Source organism: Coloeus monedula, assembly GCF_965178545.1.
Source record: "Coloeus monedula genome assembly, chromosome: 8".
NCBI classification, from domain to species: domain Eukaryota; kingdom Metazoa; phylum Chordata; class Aves; order Passeriformes; family Corvidae; genus Coloeus; species Coloeus monedula.
Genome location: NC_138788.1, coordinates 26716904 through 26743626, shown reverse-complemented (window position 1 = coordinate 26743626; position 26723 = coordinate 26716904). Strand labels below are relative to the sequence as shown.

Genomic DNA, 26723 nt, shown 5'->3' with positions numbered 1-26723 from the left:
CAGGTAAAAAGGCAGTTTGGTGGTGGTAAGCACAAAGCAGTGGAGAGGGCAGAGGGGGAGAAGAACCATTGCAATCTAGGAAGATTTCAGTAGCTCTGTGGGTGTTTCCATGAAAACGGCAGCTCAACAGTCAGCAGCAGTCAGAAAGCCAAAGGTGGTGTTGAAAAGAATTAGGCAAAGAATGGGGAACAAAACACAGAGCTTCAGCTGTGGAAATCCAAGATTTCCCCACATTGCAAATACTGTATGCAGGTCTAGTGTTGCCTTGCAGAAAGTGTACATAATAAAGTAAGGTGCTGAGAAGGATGATAGAGATGATTACAGAGGTGAATTGGCTTTTGTAGAACAGGAATAAATAGACTAAAAGTCTTCAGTCTTGAACAAGGTGATGGTTGGGATAGAGTAGAAGTTTGTGATATCACCAAAAATTTGAGAGAGTGAGCAAAACATGATTAATTTTATTTCTCAGAATGCAAAACCCAGGTGCAGCCTGTGAAATCTGAAAAGCAAGCTTAAAGTGAACAAAAGGAAGGATGAAATCACAAACTGTGTGATTAAATTATGAAATTCATTTCCAGAGGACTCTATAGGGACCACAAATCTGTGGGTTCAAAAATGTGCTAGAGCAGTTTCTGTAGGATGAAGCCAACATTGGTTGCTGAAAGTTATTTCCTAATTCCCTGTATGTCTAAGCTCTGCTGTGCAGGAATAGAAAGTGTGTATCACAAGAAGACTCTCATTACATGTATCCTGTTCTTGAATTTCTTGCCCATCTTTTACTGTCCACTCTTGCAGACAGGGAGTTGGGTTACAGAGGTCTTTGACCCAACCAAATGCAATGACTAGTGGAGCTGCATTCTTGAATTGCTGCAGCTAAACACACAGATAGTGATCCTCCATCTAGAGGTGGAGGAGATGGCATCTGTCCATTCCTGACCTTCTGCTGGGAGACCACAAGTCTGCAGGCTGGACCACCTCAGAGGGGTTATCTGAGGTACCCAATAGTGTGACTTTGTATCTCTGTCCAGACCTGAACAGCACTGCACACCAGGACACAAAGGCAGACTGCATTTGGGGAGCTGCCATTCCTGTGTGGTGGCACAGGGAGAGAAAGACAGGTTTGTTTGTGGGGTGGATTTTGTTAGCAGTCAGTCCCATTTGGCGGCTCAGTGTCTCTGTGGCTTCAAATGCAATTAATCAGGGCCCAAAAGAGTAATTACCAGCTCACATTCCTAATTCAGATTTCTGTGCCTATTCATGTTAGTGTTTTTTCTTTAATTCAGCAATAAAGTTGGGGTTGTGTTCATGTTTTTATGCTGCTGGCCCAGTGATCCTTATTAAAATAAAAAAATAGCAAAACAGTAGTTTCCAGTTCACCTTTTTTTCTTCTCCCTGGGAAATGAAAAGCCCATATTAACTGTGAAAGGGAAACAAAAGTGTGCATGGTCCCAGGGTCCTGGTGTCACCTTGGCTGAAGACACTTTTCCTTTCATGGGGTAAGTAATTGCTCAGAGCATTAATCTCTGAAAGAGGCTTTTTATTCTGCAGTGGGCAAAGCTGTTGACATCTGACAGTGCTGTTTCCTCTGGTCACACATAAGCACCTTGCTGAACCCAGGAGAAGGCGGCCCTGGAAAGCTGGAGATGCTCAGCATCCTGAGATCCAGGGCAGCAGCTCTGTCCTCTTGCAGCATTAACACTGCATTTACTTGCACGTGAAGGAACTGAGAGGAATTTCTCAGATTGTCCTTCACTGTCTTCTGGCAGCAGCAGGCACTGCTGGTGCCAAGTCACACTTGAGTGTAGTTTGCATTAAGTGGCCTGAGCTGGAAGCGGCTGCCGTGCTCACACACAGAGGAGCTGGGTGTGAAGGAGGCTGGTTATCAGATAAGTAATTATAAAATCATTTCCCCTCTTCCTGTGCATCGGCTGAGCCATGATAAGTGCTGGTGTGAGCACTTGGAGTCGTGCAGCCAAGGTGGAGCAGTCTGAGTGAGCTTTGCTGTCCCTAGGAAGCTGAGTGACCAGAAACTGGCTCATGTTGGTGCAGGCTGCTTGTGCCCACATGGGCCATCGTGTCCACTGCCTGCCACAGGAGTGGGTTACCCTTCATCCATCAGCTGGGAAGGGGCCGTAGGGGTGGCTTCATGGTCAAGAATTAGAGAGGAGGTGCTACTGGGTGGCCTGGCCACAGACCTGACCCAAAGGCTGTTTCATCAGGCAATGTGATGTTATGGGTTGACCTTGGCTGGACATCAGGTGCCCATAAGGCTGCTGTATCACTCTCCTCCTCAGCAGGACAGGCAGGGGGGAAATAAGATGGGAAAAAACAACTTGTGGGTCAAGATAAAGGAAGTGTGATAAAGTGAAAGCAAAGGTCACATGTGGAAGCAAAGGAAAACAAAAGATTTATTCTCTACTTCCCATCAGCAGGCAATGCCTAGCCACTTCCCTGGAAGCAAAGCTTCATTATGTATAATGGTTGCTCTGGAAGACAAGTGTCATAAATAATGAATGCCCCTCCTTTCTCCTCCTTTCTCTCAGCTCTTAGTACTGAGAAGATGTCATGTAGTTTGGAATATCCCTTTTGTCAGTTTGGGTCAGCTGTCCTGTCTATGTCCCCTCCCAAGATTTTGCCCATCCCGGCCTTCTGGTGGTGGTGATGGCAATGTTAGAGAGCCAGTGGTGAGGCTGTGTGAGTGCTGCTTCTGGAGTGGCCAAAACACTGGGGTGTTATCATCACCTTTCTAGCTACAGGTACAAAGCACAGCACCGTGCTCTGCTGCTAAATCATCTCCATCTCAGCCAGATCCAATCAATACCTGTGGTCACAAGTCTCAGCTGGGTTATTGCAGTGGGGACTCAGAGGAGGTGGGGCAAGGAGTGCAGATCTGGCTTTGAAGTTGGAACAGATTGGTGTGAAGGTGACTGCACCAGCAAGAGTCCCAACATGTGCTGGAAATAATGCCCTATTCTGAAACACAGAAACTGGTCATCCCTGCTTTGAAGTGCATGCTTGTTAGCCTTTGAAACAGCAGTAGCTTTATCAGGGGTCAGAGCAGCAGAGAGGAAATCCCTACCAGAGATGGTCTTAATAACATGTAAAGTAGGACATATTGAAGAGATGTGTCTGGAACCAGAGGATGATGTTTGTGGCTTGAGATGGTGTCTTGGTCTGTAGATGAGCTTCCTGACTTAGAGGCCAGCCAGTTTTGGTCTGGTTGTTGTTCAGCAGCTTCTTCTGTACCTTCTGTACCTTCTGTACTGTCTTCTAGTGAAAATTCAGTTTAAAACTAGTCAGCAGTTTCACTTGAAGGACTCCAGGAGAGTACTTTGATTTAGGAAACAAGAACAGTGCTCTGTTTTGCTAAGCACGGGGGATTTCATTTCTTACTATAGCTCTCTGATATCCTAACTGGTGAGTTCCAGCCTCTGACAAGCACAGGCACCTAGTTTGTTTGCTGCCATGTTGTTTGTTTGTTTAATTTCTGTGCTAATTGGTGCCTTCCAAATACCACAGCTGCTCTGTGGAGCACTGTCCCTGCCAATCTGGCTGCTGAATTTCACTTCCTACAATATGGGACATGTGTAACCTGACAGCTGACTTAATCAAGGTCTTCCACTGAAGAGAGTTCTGTCTCTTTTTTGGCAGAAATTTAAAACTTGTTTTCAATTAGAATAAATGAACAGGAAGATTTCTCTGGCCCTAGATAGCAAGGTAGATGTATTTTCATTCTGCACTTGGTCAGCAGAGGGGTCTAGGGACTGGCTTTATGGCTTTCATTAGTGTGTGCTCATTTTGTGACCTTTTGAAGCCACCTTTGCATCCCTACCCCTCAATTTCCATCTGCAATGTTCCTGTAAGAATACACGCTACAGCACTGCGTTATTGCATGACCAGCCTCCCTGTAATAACTTTGATCTACGTGGTATGAGTGCAGATATTATTCACAGCTCCCGTTCCCAACCAGCTTAAGGGTGGAGTCTCCCAAGCAGTGTTACTGCCCATCACACCAGAGGATGTGGCTGGGACCTCGGTGTGCTTTTCCAGTGTAGTTTGGCAAGGGTGTGGTGCACATCCATCTCCCTGCAGTGACCCTGCTGCAGGGTCTCCTGTCCCAGTGGATGTAGCCCAAAGGTTCCTTGTCGGCAAGACTGGTGCTGGCCCAGGGCCTCTGAGGTGGTGTCTCAGGCTTAGTGTCACACCAACTCCTGCATGAATTACAGGTCTCATGAGACGGCACAAATGTTTTAATAGGCTCTGTTCCTTAAGGCTCCTGCTTTAAAAGATTGAGGTGGGACCATATGGTCCTTTCCTGAGGGTCCATACCACCAAGTGTCAGTGGGAAGACTCCTGTTGACTTTACCAGATGCCAGTGAACAAGATGGTACTTGATGTGGGTTTGGAAAGAGCAGAAGAGATTTATGAGTGTAGCTATGGGGACATGGTCTTGCCCTTTAGGAGGAGTATTTTTTATGGTTAATGTGGCACAAAGGCATTTGAGAGGCTCTTGCCTTTTCCTTCTCAGGGGTCAGGCACTGAAGTAGCTCAGATGAAACAACCATTTTCACCAGCAAATGCATAATACCCACAGGAACTGCTGCTTCCCAAACTTGTTGGGCCAATGTACAGTGATCTACATCATTCCAACTCTGCCCAGGGAGTGAAAGGTATGCTGGAACATAGCTCTGCAGACTGTCTGTGGAGCACTACTGATTTGGAAATCACAGGTTAGGAGCCACTAACTACCTTGGTGAAGACAGGACAGTGGCGCCAGGAGGAAAACCAAGTGTTTCAGCAGTGAGATGTAGTGGTTGATGTTTCTCTGGTCAGTTTGGTGTAGGGTCTAGATAGTTTGATCATTATTTAAGTCTCATTGTTTTTGCACATTAAATGACTTGGTCCTGGATATTTGGAAATGGATCTTTTTGGAGGATGTTCAACAAAATGAAACGAGTGATTCTTATCTTAGGCGAGAAGCATGCATAGATAAGGATGATACTTTGGATCTGCATAGGCTCTCCTGGTTTTCTGTGCCTTTCGCTTCCAGCTGTAGCTAAGATTATGCAAAGAGCAGTACACTCCTGCATCCTCTGTGTGAGGAAGCCCTGCTGTTTCCTAAGGCATTGTTTCCCAGGTGTTTTGAAAACCTGACCCTCTTTTGGCTCTTTATCTCTGTGGGGCTCGGAATTATCATCACGTTGGTTCCTTCGGGTGAGGGTGTGCCAGCTGGTGGTGTTGCTGGCTGCAGGTGTGAACGCCCTCCTCCCTCTGCCCTCAGACACACTGACTGCTTTCTGCAATTAAGAGCCCTTGGTTGTTTGCAGGATAATGTAGCACTTGCATCCAGCAATTACACGAGTTCACTTTCACTCGGAGAAGCTGAGCTGTGTAGTTTGAGAAGGCACTGATTTCACTGCAGAAATTGAAGGCCTGACCCACTGAATCAACACTTCCAACATTTTACAACCACTCACAGACTGGGAAGTTCAGTTTTAAGGGTTCTGGAGACTTGTGCTCATACTGAGATCCTCTTGTGTGGGGTAGTTGCTTCACTTCGCTGTACTCTGGTGGTAAAGTTGTTTTAATTGAGGTGATGGATCTCTGGGTTTGCTGGTGCTCACAGACCAGTGTGCAGGGAGCTGCCCCACAGTGAGAAAATTGAAAGAATAATTTTGTACAACTTCTGTCTGCCCAATTCAGACCAAACTCTGTATAATTTACCTACACGTTGATTCCTGCCTTGCTTTGGAGATGTGGGAGACTTCATATGGGCATCTGAGGAGGGAGATTACAGGAGATTATAGGAGGTTTTTTGGGTCATAGCAGCAGGACATAGAGCAATATGAAGTAGTCCTTGGCTTATGCAAAACACTGTACAAACAGAGCTTGAGATTTGGACCCCATGGCCCCCATCTGTCACTTCTGAATTTCAGTATTGGTGCTCGTGGCTTTTCTCCTTCCAGCTTAAATTGCCTGATGCTTGAATTCCCAAAGTGTGTCCTAGCAAAGCTCTAGAGCCGATGCTGTTGTCCCTGGAGGATAATGGCCACCCCTCCAGACACTGCAAAACAGCCAGGTTCAGAGGTAGGAGCTCTTTGGAAGGGAAGGGAGCCTCACCACTTGCCTGTCTTTGGTTTCCCTTTGTAGTTACTCACATAAGGGCATATTCTGCTTATCACTTCTAATGGAGCAAGATTTCTCTTCCTGGTGCTATTCTTATGCAAGCCATGTTACTTCCCATGCTTTATTGCTTCTCAGTGATTTTCTTTAATATTGCAGCTTATGCACATCAAAAACAGGATCCAAGGGCAGGAAGACACTATCCCCACCATCCCCCACATCTCAGGGCAATATAATTTTTGCTTGTGTGGCTTTCCTGGCTGCCCCATCTGTCTCCATCACCTCTTGTCACCTTCCATAGTAATTCCTGCTGATTAGCAAAGGCCTTTATCAGCTGAGGCTCTTTGGCAAGACAAGTGCAGCCAACAGTTCTGACTCTGTCACGAGTTTCTAACTTATTAAAAAAGTCCTTCCCCCTCCCACTGGTGGAAACACTATGAATCATTTCCCTCCCCTTTCTTTGTCAGGAGCAAATGCCATCAGTGTTAGGACTCTGGCACTGACTTTCTGACTCCAGGAAATAATGGGTGAAACAATCCATGGAAACTGGAATCCCCATTTAAAAGTAAGATATTATTTTGTAAGGAACACACCTCCCTTCTGGCTGCTATCAGATTGCCATCTGATTGACAATCACATATACTTCCATGAGAAAAATAGTTTTTTGTTCTATTCCATAGTGTTGTAATGTTGATGTGTCTGTTTTACACTTCAAGGTGGCAGTGCATGTTTAAATGCTCCATTTGGGGGATAGACTGTGTGTTAGGTGCCTGAAAGTTTTGGCAGGACCCTGAGGTGGATGTCACAGCTTAAATGGGCTGAGGGCAATTTATGTCATATTTGATTGCAGGCCTGTGCTTCTTTGGTGTATAAAAATAATTCAAACAGCCATGTGTGAGAATAAGAAGCCTTCATAAAAATACTTGAACAGCAAAATAGTTTCAGTTACACTGGAAGAAGCTGCTTAGCTCAAAAGGAGAACCTGTAACTGTATGAGGGCTAAATTCTTTATTTTTGTTTACGGATGCAACTGGTGCAGTGTAATTGCAAAAAGAGTCTGACCTCATCTCCCAAGTACCTCTGAGAAGTTGATCTGAGGTTGCACATATTGCTTGGCAATACATACAGACTTGGTACCTCCCAGTTTCCAGGTAAAAAAGGCAGAGAATCAACAGCACAGTAACAAGAACAACATGAAGAGGCAGAAGCAGGAGCTCTTTCTTGCTCCTGGGAGACAGAACTGACAGAACCACCACAGCTGGAGCTTCTGTAGTCAAAGGCAGCACATGTCTCTTTTAAACGTAAATTGGATGAGACATCAGAGTACTTTTAATGCTCCCATTAGTCTTCAGGCTGTCCACTGTAGTTATTATATGGCTTGCTTCACTTACTGCATTCTGAAGTGTGGTGATGGTGCTTGGAATTCATGATTAAATGTCAGTATGCATTTGTCCATCATCCCTTTGATAGTGGGTTTGGTATCTTCTTAGTCTTTGGCAGAGGCTGTTTGCATCAAACAATTGGTGTCCTTAGGCCAATCCATCACCCAGACATACCTGGAAATGAGACTCAAGCTCAGCAATCAGAGAGTAAGACCAAGAGGTGAATCTGTTCTCTGTCAGATTTGGAAAGGAGCTAAAAACAATTTCCCTGCCTCCTTGTTGCCCCTGCAGCAGCTGCTGCTCACTGCCTGGCTCCAAAGGAGCAGCAGAGCTGGCAGCTCGGGGCTGAGCCACTGGCCCAGTGGTGGGAAGATCACAAAGGCATCTCTAGAAGGTCTCAGGGCCTAGATATGCAGCACCTCTCCTTGGTGGTGAAAGGTGTGATCAGGAGATTTGTTTGGGAGCCTTACAAATCACCAGTCAAGGGCAGTGGCTGCTGACAGCTGGCATCTGCTGTGGTTGTAGGGGCTGTGTCCTGCTTTCTTGAAGAGGAAAGACAGGATTCTCCTGCTAGGCATCCCCACAGGGACTTGCAGTGTTTCTTTGCCTGGTGGTGCCTGGTACTGTCCTGCTTTGAGACCATGCTCCCCAGTGTCACCAAGCCCCCTAGGAGCTGGGCTTCTTCCCTATACAAACCACATCTGTGACTATTACAAAGCATTAGATTGTGGACCCTTCTGGTGTGCTCAACACAGGCTGTGGGCTAATGGGAACACCAGAGTGTTCAGATGTATTTAAACTGGTTTGTTCTTGGGCCTTGTGGCACTTGTTAAAAGTCTGTGATACTCCAAGTATGAGGTGATACAGGAATAAAGTGATATTCTGAGGATACATTTAAGCTTGCAGAATCAGCAGCTGCCAGATAGACAGTCTCCTGCATAGCTTTATTACTCCCACTTTGGGCACCCACTGTGTATACAGGAGGAAATTTAGGTCTTGTGAGAGAAGAGGTGTGTGGTCGTGAAATTAAAGACTACGTATATATATACACGCAGAGATGAAGGGATGACTTAAGATGTCCTCTACTATGTTAAACCTGATACTTTGCCTCTTATCCATATTAATTTCCTAGGAATAATATTTTCTTTAAAGAAAAAACGATAAAAAATAAATACTGTTATCCTGCATTAGCAGCAGGGCTGGAGCCCTGTGTCTTTCCCATGTCTCTCTTTCCAAGTGCTGCTGTCCTCAGAGCCCTTCCTATCATGTGCCAGACCTCCCTTGGCCCTGTCCAAGCCTGGCACATCAGTGAATGAAATATTTGCATGAGGCAGCATCATTTCATGTAACCTATGACTTCCCATCTGAATTGAGACAGACTTCCTGTTCATTTCCTAGCTGGGCTGCAGCATGGTTAAAAGCCACTCATCCTTTTGTAAAACAGGGCTGTAGTGCCTGAGGAGGCTTAAAAGAGCTGCAGTAAAATTCAGGAGAGAGGAAGCGGCACGCTACGTACTCACACCTTTCCTTAGAGGTGGGGCTTTTCCCAGAGGAAAAGCCAAGTGGCACATAAACCACTACTCCACCCTCACGAGGAAATTGCCTGGGCTGTTCTGCATTTACCAGCCACTCTGGAACTTCCCCACTTGATGTTGGTGCTGGGTGAAATGCTCCCTTCCAGTGCCGTCCAGAGGGCTCCTTGCTGGCTGATGTGTTCCTGCTGCCCAGCTCTCTGCCTTCCCTGGATTGATGGTGACCCTACCTCCCTTGTTAGGCTAGGCTTTCCATTGATGGGGTCTGCACTCACTTGGAATAGGTAGAGAGTGTACAACATGGGCCTCTCACATTCCCTTCCTTTTCCAGTCCTGTGGGACCTTCCTTGCTTTCAGAGGAAGACCAGGAGAAAACAGGGAACTGGAGAAAGCGGTAGTAACTCGCACTGGGTCTGCAGTGGTTCCTGCTGGTCGGTTGTGGTGGCTTTGACTGAGCTTCTGTCAGCATGATCTATCTTCCCAGACAAGGGAAGAAGCTGGGCATTTGGGAAGCCGTTCCTCCTTAGAGATATACTTTAGTGGCTCTGTCAATGAGACTTCTCTGTCTGAGGACCTCCAGAATTTGTGAGGGGGTCCCTCCTTGCTACCCATCAGAACTGGATGTGTTTGCAGAGTGTCCTTGTTTTTCTTCTTACTTTTTCCTTGTTGACTGCAACTCCATGGTGCTCTAAAATACCCAGCCTTCTCCAGATCTCAGCTTTGAATGCCATATTGGACTGGGCAGCTACAGATCTTCCCCACTGGCCTCATTGAGCCTTTTCCAGCTTCCAATAGTAGAAGGAAAATCTTCCTTTTGCTGACGGGATAAAAATGGAAGCACCTTCTGGGCTTTGTTTTGCCCTAACACCACAGTCATCCTGGTATTTTCCATCTCCATTTAAGGACTGAATTAAGAGTCATCATATCCTGGGGTCTTTTTCATACTCTGTTTAATATAACATTCTTTATTATTACTTTTAGAAAAGCTGAGTTGCATTTACAGGAGATCTTTCATGTGTTTAAGTCTTTGGTTCCTTTATGTTTTTATATGGTCACCCATTCAACTTTGGACTCATGGCTTGAACTGAAAACAGGAAGGACAGAAAGCGAGAATGTTTCCAAAATGTCGTTTTCTCTTTGCAGTATATTTATAAAAGTTGGAAAAAAAATACCAAGATCTCCCACACCAGCATTTCTGAAGCACTGAGAAAGGAACTACTCCTTTCTCCATAGCTACCCCCACCTCTTTCCCCCCAAAAAAAGCAGCTTACTGTAGTTATGCAGTACAAGTAAAGTGTGATGATCCTCGAGGCAGGTAATTCTCACCATTTACCAGACAGAAACAGGAAAGCAAGAATGTTTTGGTGTGTCCAGAGTGGGTCAGTGCAGGGAGATAGAAGTGTCACTTTCCTTCTCCAGCAGCTTTTGACTAACTTACTCAAGCTGAGATGACTGTCTCGGACACCCATTGAAGATTTCCCCTGTGACCGCAAGGCATCACATCCTACAGGGATGGTTCAACACCAGTGCAGTAATGAGATAACCGCAGGGAACCCAGAGAGATAAATTGGTCGCACCAGGAAATGGCTTTACCTCACAGCACCCACTGTTTTGTTGCCAGAATTGGGGATAAAGATAAACCACTTTCTCCTGTCTGAAACAAAAGGCTTTAACACCTTCCAGATTAGCAGCTATGGAGGAAAAGGCAGCCAAAAGGGGCTGCATCTGGGGGGGACTTCGAGACTCTGCTACTGGACTGTCAAAGGCTGCCATTTCATTAACCTCTCAGATTGTGTAATCGTGACAAAGTCAAAGCCACATATTCAGATTTTGGATCTGATTTGATTTCTTAGTCCAGTTTCTTATCTCACAATCTATGGATCAGTATATTTGCCTGTTGGCAGAAGTAGTTTAGAGCAGGGTGTGGTATATATGTTGTGGGTTTTTTCATAGACATTTCATGGACTAAATAATTCTGGCAGATACTGTTTTCTTCTGCCACAAAGAGAACATACAATTTATTCTTGTCTCATTATATTAAAATAAATACAGCACAAAAGGAAAAGGGAAGAAAACTACCAAAAAAGGGTATGAAGATATAATCCCTTCTAGCTAAAAAAATACCAACTCTATGACATCCTTGTGTGTGGGGAAACTCAGCTCCTAGATTATTTTGATAAACTTCGTTAAAATCAGTTTCACACAAAACCCTGTTGTTTATTTAATCTTAACTGCTTGCAGAAATGTCATCCAGTAAAGAAATGGAGGTTTTTTTTTTTTTTTTTTTTAGTTTCAGAAAAAAAGAGTTTGTTTATTTTTCTTCTGTTATTTGGTTTCTCTGTGTAGATTTATAAGGGTTCTGTCACCAACAGTCTTGTATTTGCTTGTGAGCTGGTTGTGTGGTTTGTCTGCCTGGAAGGGCAGGAGCATCCACAGTGGGAGGCAGCTGAGTGGGGAGCAGATGGAGCCCAGCGATGCTTCCTGCACAGCCAGCACGGACATGTCAAAGTGACCCTGAATTAGGAGCGAGTCATAACATAGTGTCAGTCCATTCCAAGATAGTGCCATCACTGCAAGGGAAGCAAAACCTTTTGTGTTATCTACAGGATGAAATTAGAAACCCCCCTCTGCCCCATTAGTTTCTGGGCCCCCTTCAAGCAGCGCACACAGGCAGGACTGTGGTGGCAGTCATCCAGCTTTCATGCCAACAGCCATGGTTGGAGTCAGGGATGAAACTCTGTCGGCTGCCCTGCCTGCTTGGTGCTGCTGTGCTGTCCCACATGGCAGGTGATGCCCCTAACCCTCCCCTTTCATGTGTTCTCTCCTTAGGCAAGATCCTGTTCCGGAGGAGCCATGTCCGAGACGTAGCAGTGAAGAGGCTGAAGCCCATTGACGAGTACTGCAGGGTAAGGGCCCTGGGGAGTGCAGGGCAGCCCTCCTGCCTGGGGGGCTCAGGGCCACCACCAGCACTGGCATTTCCCTGCTGGGTAGTGCTGACATCCATCACAGGGAGGGATGGTGCTTCCCAAATACCACCAAGACTAATAGAGCAGGTGGAAACAGGCCACTGTTTGCTCCCAGGGTCCTTGCAGCATTTTCCCTGGCAAACTTTATGTACTGGTTTGGTGCCTCATTCATTCAGTAAAGGCTCTAAGTCTCACCTGCCCTAAGTGTGGATTTTGATTCCACATCAGCCTCGATGATTCAGGAGTTGAGCAGGCAGAGTGGCACAACTAAGATAGTGTTTTTGTCTGTTTCCTGCCTCTCTGTCCCCTGGTGCCACATGAGGGACGGTAGTGGCAGGTGCAGCACTGAGGGTGGACCAGTGTCTTCCAGGAGTGTTCCTCCTCATGAGTGAAAGCCTGGAAATTTATTGCTGGGCAGAAAAAGCATGGCTCTATTGAGAAGAAGATTAAGCCACTTAATTTTTCCTTTCTAGCCTAAGATTTATGATTTCATAATTAATTCTCTGTCAGTAGAATAAAAGTAATTTCTAAGCAAGTAGGATTCTCAGTTTTTGTAGAGGTATTGAGTACATCAGCGCATTATTTAAACCCCAGACTTCCTCTCTTACTTCCCATGAGGTTTTCTTTCCATTTTTAGAAAGCCAGAGGAGCAGGTGGAGGGGGAAAAAAGCATTCCCAAGAACTTCTCCAGTCAGACAGTTGCTCATCCAAAATTGGAAGCAGATTGCCAAAGTGCCTGAGGCATGCTGGAGGGTGGTGGTGGTGGTGAAACCCATGCCATCTGCACCCCCCGGGTGAGGAAGCTGCGATTAAAGTCTTGTCTCATGAGATCAGGCTTTCTTGTGTGACAATTAGTGTACTGTCTTCCTGCTGGCAGCCAAGTGGCTCTTTCTGAAATATGTAGGGTCTCACTGGGTCCCCAGCCGCCCTCCTTCAGACAGGAACTGCCGGCGACAGGAGCGGCGAGGGCTGACTGGTGTCAGGGTTCACCCAGCAGATGCGTGGTGGGGAAAGCAGTGACCAGGGGCAGCTGATTCTCTGGGATCCCATTGTCCGTGCCCAGACAGACCTGACCTGACCCAGCCAGGCCTGCTGGGGCTCCGCTGGTCATGGCCAAGGGGTGTGTTTTGGCATTGGCTGATGGCACATTGGTTGACACTGCGGTGCTGTGATTCCTGCTCTCCTCATTTCCTCTTCTCTCTCTTGGAGAAGTCTGGCTCAGGTCATAGAATCATAGAATGGTTTCACTTTGGTTCACATCTGCTGCTGCTGCCCAGACGTGGCTGGATACGTTCCTGAAGCCAAGCTGTTTACTTCTCTGTGTACTGATAGATGCTGCTTTTCTGGACATAGACCCTGCAGTGCTGGATTAGCCCAGTTTCCCTCAGTCCAGTGCTTTCTGTCTCCAGCAGCAGCCACAGTAGTTCTCAGCACTGAGTATGACAAACCTGTAGAGACTTCTCCAGAATATTATTCCAGTGATTTCTGGCAAGTACACTGATGTAGTGTCTTTATATTTAATTTTGCAGTTTACTGTAATTTGTATTTAATTTGCCTCTGCACTCCACAGTAGAAAGTGTTTAAATCTGGGTGGCATTGAAGGGGTTATAGTCACTGAAAAGCATGAGCAGGAATTGCATCTCATGTCTGTGAATGGTTCAAGGGGGCTACATCCCCCACAGTGTCTTTCTGCATGGGGTGTCATGTCTTTAAGAAAAGCAGGCCCTGGCTAATTCTTCAGTCCTCAAGGGATGTATCTTATTGGAGCATGTATGACTGTGGTTGTACCTTAGTTGGGCTGTAAGTGGGTCAGTTCTTCAGTCAGTGCTGGGAAATAAAGCAATGCCAAGCTTTTTTTTCCCATCCCCTGCATTTGACTCTAAATCCTTTCCCAGACATTAATTTGTGTCCAGTGTGGATAATAGGCAAGTTTGTGCCCCCACTTCAAAATCAGTGTATAAGTAACTTATGATGTCCTGCCTGTCATCAGATCCAGTTTCTTTGCCTTCTGCTACATCTTCCTCCTAATTACAGAGAGTAAATGAAGATGGCAGCTGGTCACGCCATTGTCTGGCACAGAACATACCCAATCATTCTTAAATCCCACAGCACACAGTAGGCAACCTGTATAAATTAACTGGGACCTGAGACTTGCAATTCATACCTCCCAACATATCTAAACCTGCACATTTTATGAGAATAGGCTTTTCTTTTGAACATTTATGGTTCATCCCATTTGCATTTATTCAGAGAATGATTGTCCTATGTTACTACTGTTCCAAACCTGGCCTAGGATATGAAAATCCACAAGACTGAAAATAATATGAAAATCAGGCACTGAACATCAGTACACTGAAAAGTACAAAGAATTTAGGAAAATGGCATGTGGAGGGAGAGCTTTACGGTACCGTAAAGTCAGTGGTAGTTCTGCTGCTGACCTTCTTTGGGGACAGGATTTCATCTCTGGAGCTTAGCAGAAACTCAAAATTCAGAAATGCTTTCTTGCTACCTTTGCTGAAGGTCACCACTTACAAGGTTTCTGGGAACATGACCTGTGTAACCTTACTGTAACTTTTCCATCCTGATACAAAGTTAACCAGGAATGACAGGAAACTGTGAATTGGGAACAGAAAGTTAAGTGGTGAGTCTGAACCAGAACAGCCTCACTTTACCAGCCTAAACCAGACACAGGGTCTCTCTCTATTCAGCTGTGCTGCAGAACCAACCTGAGTGACTTGCGTAGCTCTAGTGCTGAGATCAGTGAATCCACTCGTGTTTTAAGAGAAGTGCTTGCTTTTTTTTCTAGTAAAATACTGTTTCCTACTCTGTAGCAGGTACTGGTGCATGTGTATGACTTGAGAGTGGGATCATGCTCACCTCTTGGGAAGTGTTACCCGTTTATTGCTTTTCTACCTCTCTCCAGTGGATATTTTGACTCTTTAGAGAATTGTATGGAACTGTAGAGCAAGAGCATAATTTTGACAAGTTCAGTCCTGCTTCTATAAGAGTTCAAAGCTTATGTTACTCTTCAAATAGATAGGCTGACAAATTTGAAAAAATTAGAGAATTATGCTGGAATGATGTGGGTGAAGCTGGTGGAGTACATGTGATGTGGGATAATAAAATAAATAAACAAAACAATAGACTTCTGTCCCCTGGAATCTGTGTGGCAGCAGAGGAGGGAGGCAGGTTCAAATGCAAAGTTCATGGTATTTTTTTTTTTTTTTGCAAGATCAGAGTTCTCCATCCATTTCATCTGTCCTGGAAAGCCAAAGCACAAATGGGGATGCAAATGTTTGACCATTTGTTGTCTTGTTTTTGCAGACTGTCTGGCAGTGTGGCAGTTTGCATGGCTGAGAAGCAGGTCTTACTCCTGTTATGTGTTTGTGGTTTCTGTGCCAGGAACAGGCAGAGGCTCTCTGAGAGTTTGTGGGGATACTTGGCAGTAAGGGGAGTTCTGCAGAATATTCTGTGTCAGGGGCATGATCACACTGGACCCTACAGCTTTGTCCTCTGTACCCCTCATGTGTGGGTTATTCCCAATGCATTGTACCAGCAGAGAGAAATGCCATCACAGAGGTAACCAGGCCAGTGGTTTTGCTAAGGCTGCAAGAAACTTTAAAGTTGCAATGAAAATGAGAGGAGTGGGATACACAGGAAGATTTCCAGGGGTTTTCTCATCTATAAACATGAAAGTGCAGAGTCTGGATGTCCTTACTAGTAACCTGAGTGAGTTACCAAACAAACTGTGTTTTGCCAGTAAATGTGTGCTGCCCACTGGAATTAGTCTCTCTGGATGATTTCCCTCTTAACTGTAGGCTTGGATTTAGTTTAGTGTGATTTAAGGTCTTCTGGGCTCATTTGGCCTGATTTTCTAAATTTGTTTAGGAATTTTTGCCAATGTGAAAGAAAGAGCAACTTCATAGACCTCCCTTCCCGAGGGGCATTTTATTTATGAAGCTTTTGATCTCTCAAACACACCTCTGGTGCGTGTTTGTCCAGTACGTACCATCCTGTCTTCAAAAAGGACCTTTCAGGTCAGTGGTTCACAAAACTGTGGCTCTGTCCTTCACAGCCCTCTGGGAAGACTCAGGCCAGAATTTGCTGACTTCCATATTTTTGTGTGTTGATCCTAATTGAGGGAAGCATCTTTGTGCAGGGGAGACCTTAAGATGTAAAGTCCCATTGTCATAAACACTAACCCGGGTTTGTCACATGCCTTCATGCTGTCCCATAAAGCTGGATATGGCTTTAAGTAGAAGCTTAGGGGTTTTTCTGTAGTGAGGCTTGAGTACCCAAATGGACACCACCTTAATAAAAATTCAATTAGCAAGTCACATCAGTGCCAGGAAGTACTGGTCATTCTTTTATTAATGTTCACTATTTGAGAGACCGTACTTCACAAACATAATTGCCTCCCTCTTAGTCTCTCAGTCCTGCCTCTGTTTCAAAGTTTAATCCTTGAACCTGTCAAGACAGGCACACAGACATTTCTCTCTCTATCCATTGTACAACTAAGTTAATTTGATTGAAGATGGAATAGTAGTCCTGGTCAAGAATGGGAGTTTAACTGAAATACTTTCAAAATTTATCTGTTGTTAGTGCAATACTTTCAAACTTGATCTGTCATTTTTTAATCCATGTTTCAGAATCCTGATGCATTTAGACTGGCTGCAGTAATGAGAGTTAATTATTTGCAGCACTCCTCTCAGCACCTGGAGCAGAGCCTTGCATTCCATTGTGCTGTGGTGCTTCCATGCCAGAAGCTCTTACATGTTCCAGTTACTTCCAAAACTGCACTGTCTTTCCTCCTTCTCTCAGCTCTTTATTTATTCCCACTTCTTCTCCAGTCTGAATCACCACCATGCACTCTTCATCCACTTCTCTGCCTGTCAGTGTTTGCCATCCACCACTTCAGTGCTTTAGTTCAAGCTTGGAGGCTCTCAGACAAACAGAAGGTGTTTTTCTATAGATGAAACAATTTATTTCTTTGTTCTGAGAAATTATCTATTTTAGTCGCACCTGCCCCCTTGCTGGGCTCATGACCATTCCCAAACATCTGGCTCTAGTGATTAATGTTAATGAAAATGATAAACAATTAGAGGAAGAGTAAGGGAGTCCTAACTGTGCAATATCGTGAGCTGGCCCTGTGTATTTGTATGCAGAGCTGGGAATAAACCACTGGATATTAGGGATTTAAAAGCTGTGCATCCAAAGTGTCTCTAGAGGGTGTGTGGAGACAATCAGTGATTCACCCCTTGCAGACACCCATGGCAGGGGGTAGACAAAGCATCCTCTGAAGATGTTGCTCTTTCTCTAGTGATGATACAAGTTGGTAGACAAGTGTGAGCAGCCTCCCATTTAAGACACATAAAGTTCAGTGGGGTGAATACCATTCTGTGCATATATACACACAGATGTGCTGTGCATCTCTGCATACACACATCTGTGCATCAGTTTTTTATAAACATCTCTGCATAAATGTAACCCACAGCACTCAGTGCATCGTTACGAGTACCTGCAGGGTTTTATACCATGTATTCCATGAAGCCTTTGAGCTGTGATACAGCCCCACAGAGCAGTTTTTTCCGGTTCATGTAACCTTAAGCAATGATCCCCTGCCTGCACTTGGTGCTCTGCTGGCTTCGATTGCTGTGTGCAGCACGCCGCAGCTTTCCACAGGTGCTGTGAGCGTGGCTGGCCATCCCCAGCACCGACGGCTGCCTGCTCACGCCCTGCCTCACGTTACTGCTTTTCAACTGCCTTTCAAGTCATCTGCTCTGCAAGACTGTCTGTAACCTGTAATATAGAGACAGACATCATTACAGGCTGGAATGACACATGAAAGCCTATCTCCTGAGGGATGTGTGAGGACTGAGCAGTGCACATCCCCCTGTGCATGCCAAGCAAGGAAACATGCTATTACTGATAGTACTTGATGCTTGTGCAAGGCTGAATTCTGCTTGCTGGCACTTTTTGTCTCTCACCTTTCCTGTGCGAGTTCCTTGCTGTTCCTGGATGCTTGCTGTTTGTAGCTGTGTGTATTTACCTCTGGTTTCCACATCCCCAGAAGAATGTCACTTCCCTGTCCTTTCTGTCCTTTCACCATCTGTGTTCCTCTTTGTCTTTACACTTCTTCCCTTGACCCTGCAGTCTTTCCTTCAGGCTGTTGCAGCTTTGCCCTGGAACTGTCTTGCTGGAAATGCCAGAAGCTTGTATTTTCCCCTTGCAGAGTGACAGTGATGTCACTCATCTCCTCAATGCACTTTTTGTTTGCTCACCAGAACTGTGTTGGCCTTGACTTGTTCATAGTGAATATTGTGTATTTGCTGAAGAGACACTTGTTTCGCTAAACAGTGTTGCTGCTCCCTGCTGCTATTCAAAAATTAATAGAAGGATTCTGATTGGGTTTATACTCATTTGCACCTTTTTTACCCTTTCTTAGAGTTTCTTACCACTTCTTCAGGTTTTGTTCCTTTAAAAAAAAAAAAAAAAGTAAAAATTGACTGGCTGGACTTTACACCTGAGCTTCCCATAAAACATGCAATGGCAAGTTACTATGGGGTGGATTTCAGTCCATCTGCATAAGGCTGGAAGTTGCAGCATTTTGGGAGATGATTCAGAAGCAGAAGAGCCAGCCCTACCCCAGGGTGGGAAGGTGGATGGATGGGTGTGGAAATGACTGGCTGATTTTTATCCATACCCTGCAAAAGCCTGGAGTCAGAGAAGTGCTTTTCAGTTACCCCCTTCTGCTTGGCAGGACCACAGTGCTTGTGGAGATTTCCAGGCAGCCAACCACTGATTCAGGAGGTTCAGATTTCCCAAAGCTTCCCTTGATTTAGAAACAAAAATCTCCACATCAGCTTTGCGTTCCTCCGTCGCTGAAAACCCACTCTGTGCTCCAGCTCAGTATTGACATATGGAGCCTGGTTCTTGGGAAGGGTGAGCACCTGTGGCCTGTGGGGAAGTGGTGGCTCTTTGAGAAGGTGTCTGATGCTGAGACCCCCCACAATGGGTGTAACTCGGGTGTTTGTGTTTCTCTAGTAATGATACCTATCGTTTGCAGTGCTTGCTCTTGCCCCATTGACTGCGCAGGATTGAACCCTTTGGGATTTCAAAACACACTGTAGATATTGAACATCTAAGCCTCCTAATCTTTCTGCAGATTAGGTAAGTGTTATTGCTCAGCAGTGTAAGGGGTTAACTGAAGATATATCCCAGCTGAATTTGATGAAAAGAGGTTAAGTAACCTGCCCTAACCAAGAAGGGTGTGAGTAGTAGAGCCAGTGCTAAATATCAATTCCATCCACTGTTGGTTAGACAGCATTGCTTTGCTGTCTCTTGCTTGAGGTGCAGATGAGTAAGTGTTGTTTATGTTCTTGTTAGCCCATGCTGGTGAGGCATTTCTCTTTCAAAATGCTGTGATTGTTACTATTCCTGGGCACTTCCTGACTTCCCAGTGTTATTCCTGGTTTGCCAGCTGGATGCATGTGTTTATGTACAGTAGGAATAAAGGCAGAGCTCACACCTTTGTTACACTTTTAGGCAAGTTTGAACACACAGAAGTGGAGACGAGGGCATCCTTTGTTTACATAAAAGTGCTTGAGATTGCCAGCTGTTCCTTTTCATCCTGCCTTAGTGCAGCAGCCAGTGGTGCTTACCCTGGCACTTGGACTCACCAAGCTGTTGCCTGGCTTCTGCATCTGATGCTGCTTCCTTTTTGCAGGGTATCTTTTTCAGCTCTGTAGTGCAATTGCATATGACCAAAGGTCAGATCCTCATTCTTCACAGGTCTAGTGATACCAAATGAATTTTCCTAATGTTTTTATAACATCCCTTCACAAAGAAAATGAGAGCTGTAGGTGTGAAAGCATTTGACTTTGAATTTCTGAACACCTCAAAACAAGACCCCATCATCTAATACTGGAGACCTGCAGTTTCACAGCAGGATATTTCCAACTCTTTTCTTTCACATCCCCAAGAAAATGGGGTCTTGGAAACAAATCTGGCCACTTTCAGAGCCTTGTTAAAAACCACTGTGGTGGTAACCAACTGCCCTGTCCTGCCTTTGTGCTTTGGTTGGACCTTCTGGTGTGTCTGACCAAGAACAGTCAGATGTCTCACGGTTAATATTACCTGTTCACCTTAATGCATCTTCATTTAGCTCTGGTGCAGTTTTTCATCTGTCTTTCAAGATTGTTTGTCCTACTTTCAACTAGGAGAAGAGCCAGACAATCTCATTTTGTCAAACAGGTTTACAGAAACTCTAAGAAGCTTGGTCTATATTTAACCTTTGGCCTATTTTCAATATAATTTAGCACAGGAGGAGGCGAAGTCCAGCCTCTTTTCCTCTCCTGCTTGTCATTTCTGGAGGCAGTCTCGGAGGCATGTCACTGAGAGCTGCTGCCCCATCTCTGTGGGCTGAGGACAGCTCTTTGACCTCTTTTGGCACCATCAGGCTCTAGATTCTGAACAGCAAATTCATAGCATGTTTGTGCCTTGTGTGCTTCTCTTGAGTCTCGCTTTCCAGTTTGCTTCAACATAATGTAGGTGATGTCCAGACTGTACTAAGCTATTGCTGAATGTGACAAGTGCTGTGTCCCTCTGCCAAGGCGAGTGCACAGACACTGTTAGCCAGGATGTGCTGTTCTTCATGTAGAAAAAGCCTCTCTGTGTTTTGGTTGGGTTTGATTTGGTTTTTTCAGACACTTAATCAAACTTCCTGTCCTGTTAATTTAGGAGCAAATTATTGTTTGGTTTGGTTATGGGGTTTTTTTAGCGAACTCGGCTTTTTGTGTAGGCAGTGCTTAATGGAAAGCTTTATGGAGCACATTAATCTGTTGTCTTAGTGGGTGCTGAATTTGTGTGCATTGACATAAGGGCCGTAAGCCCTAACCTCAGTGTCTGAGGTGTTGTGCAAGCCCACGTCACAGACTGTCCCAGCCACAGAGCACTTACCTATGCAGCATCATGGTTTTGCACTTGTGGACCAAATTCTGCTCTTGAACACATGGCAAAATAAATTACATTGGCTGGTTCTAAGATCTGTTGCTTGTCTGAGTTCATTGAATCCTACTTGACATTTACAGTCAGGGCTCTCTGTTTCCTTTCTTCTCAGGTAAGCAGCCAGGCGTGATGCTGTTCTTCAGTATTCCTTTCCCCCTGCCAGGACTGTTTTGCCTCCTCTTGCTTGGTAGTTTAGATTTTTGAGGCCAGGTTTCAAACTTGGCTTATGTCTAAGTGCTTCTCACTCCCTGTTTTGTTTTGCAGGCGCTGGTTCGGCTTCCTCCCCATATTTCACAGTGCGATGAAGTCTTCAGGTTCTTCGAGGCTCGCCCAGAAGACCTTAACCCTCCAAAAGAGTAAGTGTTGTGATGGTTTTCCAGTGCTGCTCAGTACAGTTTGATTAGCTGGAAGGAAAAGGTCATTTGTTTTTATTACTGCTGTAGACGTGGGAACGGATTTTGTTGCTTTCAAGCACTACCTAGAAAATGCCCAGCAGTTACACACAACCACTTTGGGTGAGTGGAGGACAGGGAAGTCAGGCAACGCTCAGACACAATTTTCAGCCATCCTCCACCCACCTTTGCATTGTTTCTTGCTCATGGTTCGGGAACCTCCCCTGGTTTGTGGGTTTTACCTGATAGCTATCGCCAAAGAGTCATTTAGTTCCCAAAAAGCATTGGCTCAGTAGCAGGGGGAAATCCTGCCAGTAAGCACTTGGTTCCTAATTACCAGCTGCTTCTTTAAATGTACTCCTGCCCAGAGATACTTAGTTATCTGTAGGGAGCAAGACTGTGGTCCAGATCCAAAATTGTCTCTGGAGAGTCTATTCTTTCTTAGCAGGAAGCCAAGAAACGGAGGAGGGAAAGAGTTCCCATTAAACACGAAACAGGATTGTAGCCTTTACCTTGGAGCAGACAGGCTGATTCATGCTGATGCAGTTAGGGTTCATAGGACTAATTTATCCAGGGAAAGTGTTGGCAGGAGGGTATTTACAAGCAACAGTGCTGCCTTGCCTGGTATTTCCTTTTCTCTTTTATCCCAAACAGGATATGTTTTATTGTACTTTGCAATAGGATTTTGACTTGGTCCCACTGTGTTTTGTGCTGCTTTGTTGCATGATTTGAAACTTGATTGCAGGCTCTGTTACCATAATTTGCTTTGTCCCGTGTTTGCACAGCCCCACCGGATAAGAGGAAATGGATGCAAAGCTTATGGGGTTTGGGGACTTCAGCACATGCAAACCTGTAGTTATCAGAAAGATTTGTATTTGGCTTCAGCTGTCTGCTCCCATGCTGGTGAAAAAGGGAGGAGAACCTTTGCAATTTGATTTCCCAGACTTTGTTTCTTGCACATGCATGGTTTTGTACAAGGGGATGTATTAGCATGTGTACTAAAGAAAACACTGCTAGCATCGCTGAGAGCAAAGTCTTTTTTGTTTCATGAATGAAGGAAAGAGAAGTTTTAAATCAAAAGTCTGGATGAAGAGCTGCTTTTTTTTTTTTTTTTTCCTATCTGGCCTTGTTTTAGAAAAATGTTTGGTGAGAATAAATATAGTTGCTTGTTCATTGTTAAACACATATTGCAAATTTAGAAAACACTGCAACAAAATAAGCCTGTCACACTCTGAGATCTGCTGATTATCACAGTTTCCATTTAGGGTCTGCAAGTAGGTTTGCAAAGGTTGCTTGATCCCACAGCACCCCATTTGTGATGCAAGGACACATCCCCATGTGCCAGGCAGAAACAGACACCTAGAAGAGGAGTTAGGTCCCAAGAGTTATGGAAGAGTTCGCATGGAGGATCTCAAATGGACATTGTGAGTCTGCTTAAAACTCCTGTCTGCTTTCTGTACTGATGCAGACCCTGCAGCACCTCTGCAAGGCAGGGGATTGGAACCCAGGCCCATCCCAGACATACACTAGCCATTATGGCTTGTGTCCCTTGTCCCTACTCAAAGTTGTAGAGGGCCTGTTTGACAGTCTTGCAGGAATTTTCAAGTTATCTCTTCACTCCCCTCTGGAAAAACAAAAAAGACTAGATGTTCTCAGCCCAAGCCTTGCATCCTATTCCAACCTAGTAATAAGTGTGATTTATTTCCCTGGAAAATGTAGAGCAATAACCTGATTAAATCTCACTTCACTAATGTCTGCAAGACATTAATCTAGCTGGGTTTAAACAAATCCTACCTCGTCTTCTGTAAGCAAACAGATCTTAGGGAAGGTGTCTAAGGTTTCTGCTGGGAGTGCTTCACAAAAGATGTATTGTTGAAACTGAAGATTAGTCTCTACAAAAAGATGATGTAAAAGCCAACAGAAACATCTTAGTGTTTTTCTTCTGTGAACTGAGGGGGAAGGGAGGAGATCTGAGGCTCACTGGACCACTGTGTAGGGTCTGGGGGAAGGACACCTCCAGGGCGACTCTGAACCTCAGCAGGCACTGCAGGAAGGAGCACGATTCCAGAGAAATCCAAATTTATTCCCTTGTTTTGTTACTCTGCCAAGCCCCTCCAGAAACAGTGAGCCAGTGGTGCCCAAGCCCTGTGAATTCGGTCTTCCCTGGACCTCATGGTCCATCATTCATCTCACTGGAGGTAGCTGGGCTGTAGCCTGGGGGCAGCATCTAGACTATCCTAATTATTTTATCTATTTCTTCAGCTGCTTCTTTTAGCCTTCAGCACAGAGGTGGTTTGTGTGTTGATCTGTCAGCATAGACGTGGCATTCAACTTGCTGGGTTAAAGAACAATAAACAAGTGACTCAGCCAGCAAGGGATGGTAGAACAGAATTGCTTGTGCTGCCTTCATGTCTCCTCTCTGTGCACGATAAGGTGATCTTTAGTTTCATGTTGACCTGCTCAGTTTTTCTGCAGCAGCTTGGCCTCATAAGACAAAGCCTGACCTAGGGTTTAATTAACTAATGAATTTTCAGGAGTGTAACCTTAATCCCTTGGGCATTTGGGTTGTTGAGCCCAGAGAGTCCATTGAGTTATTGCATATCAGTGACTGAGCACATGCTTCCAGACAGAAGTACATGGAAGCTTAAACTTCAAGGGAGAAGACACAAAAATGTCTAGTTTACCTTGCAGGTGGGATGTGCAGAGAGGTATCCATGCCTTTAGTTGCTGAGCCATGGCTTGCAGTGGTGCACTAATCTGTGTAGTGCTGCCTTAATTCAGCCGCAAAGCTGACCTCTTCACTTCTCTTCCTATTGTCCTGAAAGAACCCAAAATCTCCCTTAGTTCCTTAGGCACTCTCATAAGAGAGTTGCTGGCTTCTTCTTTACAGCCCTTCATCTGCCCTACCCTTGCCTCCTCCCTGCTTCTTTGTGCGGTCCTGTCCGCGTTATGCCGTGTTTGGCTCAGTGGCTGCTCCCTACAGAGTCATTTCCTACTGCTGCCGTGCTCCGACTGCCCGCAGTGCCGGGAGCACACAATCCAGCTGTAATAAAGGCTGGGCTTTCCCAACGCTGTAATAATCCGGCCAATTTGTTCGGTTGGATTCACAGCTTAGGTTTTCTGTTTCCTGTTTTGGTGATGGTCCAGGCTTTTTGAGTCCTGTGACAATAGGCAGAAGGTATTTCTTCCAGCCCATTAAATCTCTCCTGGGTACAGCAGCTTACAGGCGGAGAGCTGGAGTGATGTCTCAAGAAATCTCAGCATTTGTACTGGCTGACCGTCTTCTCCAAGCCTGCTCCTGCTGATGGAGATAGCTCCAGGCCAGATAGCTCCCAACAGCAGGTTTCCTTCATGTGACATGGGAGAGACCATAGGAGAACACTAAATTCCTGTGTGGAATGGTCTGGGAGCATTCTCAGGCTGTTTCACATGGTGAAAGCATGGCTTTTGCAAGGGAGCTGGCAGGCCATGGGAGCAGTGATGTGCCAGGCAGTGTTGGGAGTTCCAGCGTTGGTGTTCCTGGGGCAGCTGCTTCAGCTGCTCTCGCTCCACCCCCTGGATTCCCTTGGAAGCTTGCAGGGAAAGCAAGCTTCAAACCATTGGCCCTGGTACAGGAGGAACAGTTTTCAACTGCTTATGTTTCCAGTATGTGACATTTTAGTGTCTGGGCTTGTGTCCTTTATCATGCCCACATAAAGGCCAGATCCTGCACTGCCATGGGAAAAGGTAAGAAGGAAGTGCATTTTTATTTATCCATTGTTCTAAGTAAACACCATGTCACTGAAAACCATTCATTTACTGGATACTTCTGTTAATAATTATAATTACTGATAACTAAACCAGAGGTAGATTAATTTCAGATTTCTGCTGGGGATTTAAATTCAAGGCTGAGGTCAGGCCAGGGCTCACAGTCAACAAACAAAATCTCAGAAACCAATTTTTTAAATGATTCTGTTTTACTAGAAATAACAGGAATACCCAAAAAGTAGGATTAATCAATTAGACATTGCATATGGTCTACTGGTTTTAGGGCTTTTTTTGCAGCAAGGTTCAAAATATCACAGCCAGACCACTCTTGTGAGAGTTCGTTTTTTCTTTCTGTGTCTAGATCCAGTCTAAAGAGCAGATCAAGAGCCAAGGATTCAGTTCTCCAATACTACCCCTACAGAAATGCATGCAGGCTCAAACAAGATTTCTGTTTAAACCACCACTAATAATATTAGAAGCTGAATTTAAAGCAGTGTTCACTATCTGAGAATAATTTTCCTGTAAGAATCATAAAGCAATTTTCAAACAATATGCAAATCCAGAAAAGCTAGGGGACTTAAATGACATATTATGAGGGTTGATGCCGAAAATGGAGTTAATGCTGAAGGTGCCTTTACTAAAGAACAGAAATGCTCTATTGTGGTCTGTAGCCATGAGCTTTACTGATCATATCTCTATCAAATAAATATTGGTGTAACACTCAGATGCTCTGATGCCAGGCAGCTAGTGTTAAATGGAAGCTGGATTCTCCCCTTATTCTTCATGTATTACAAATTCCTGATAAGGATACTGGAAAGAAATAGCCAGGGTAATGGAGTGACCATGTTAAGGAAGCTGCTTTGGTTTATGAGTGTATTGGTCCTAAAGCACAGCTCCCTAATAACACTTTTTCTATCCATATGCATGACTGTGTTTATATACAGTTATTTCTGTTTCCCAAATGTGTTTTGATCTGCCCTGTAATAAAAATTCAATTACCTATGGGTAGAGGAGGAAAATTTTTCATGTGTGAAATATCTGTATGCATTCTGATTTGTTTGATATTATGAAAATGTTTTTGCTTACATTTCATCCCTTATATTCAATTTCTTATATTTCACTTACACTTCATCAATTTTGAATTGTGTTTCCCAGCACATTGGACAACTGAGTCTCTGAGCAGATGTGCTGTGAGGAAAGCTGGCATTCTTTTTTTGTGTTTGCTCTTTCTTACAGGATTTACAGTACAGATAACTTCCACATCATTTAGGAATGCAGTCAGCACCATTTGATGACAATTGGTGTTACAGTCTGAACTTGGCACCGTTACTTTGACTGCTCAATGCACGCATTTTACTTGGGAAATTCATTCCACCTGAGAGATGCAGAATGGAAATTAATTTCCCTAAGAAATGCAAAATCAGAAGAGAGATAGAGGTTTTATTTTTGTGTGGTTTTTTTTACCTGGGAAGTATGATATAAAACACAGAGTGGGAAAAGTTCTGAATAAAGATTGTGACAGGATAAGGCAGTTAAAACCCACTGTCCTGAAGGGCATCAAATATGTGAGCCCTG

The 26723-nt window shown here is 44.8% G+C and overlaps 1 protein-coding gene across 1 annotated transcript in view; it reads left to right on the top strand.

Moving 5' to 3' along the window:
• The window catches only part of SH3PXD2A (SH3 and PX domains 2A), a gene marked incomplete at its 5' end in the record, with an annotated part of 198359 nt that overhangs the window by 47814 nt on the left and 123822 nt on the right, over window positions 1-26723 (top strand). The window contains 2 exons of the mRNA XM_082285840.1: window positions 11867-11943; window positions 21274-21365. Coding sequence (XP_082141966.1) covers window positions 11867-11943; window positions 21274-21365 — 169 coding nt within the window. The remainder of the gene's footprint in view (window positions 1-11866; window positions 11944-21273; window positions 21366-26723) is intronic.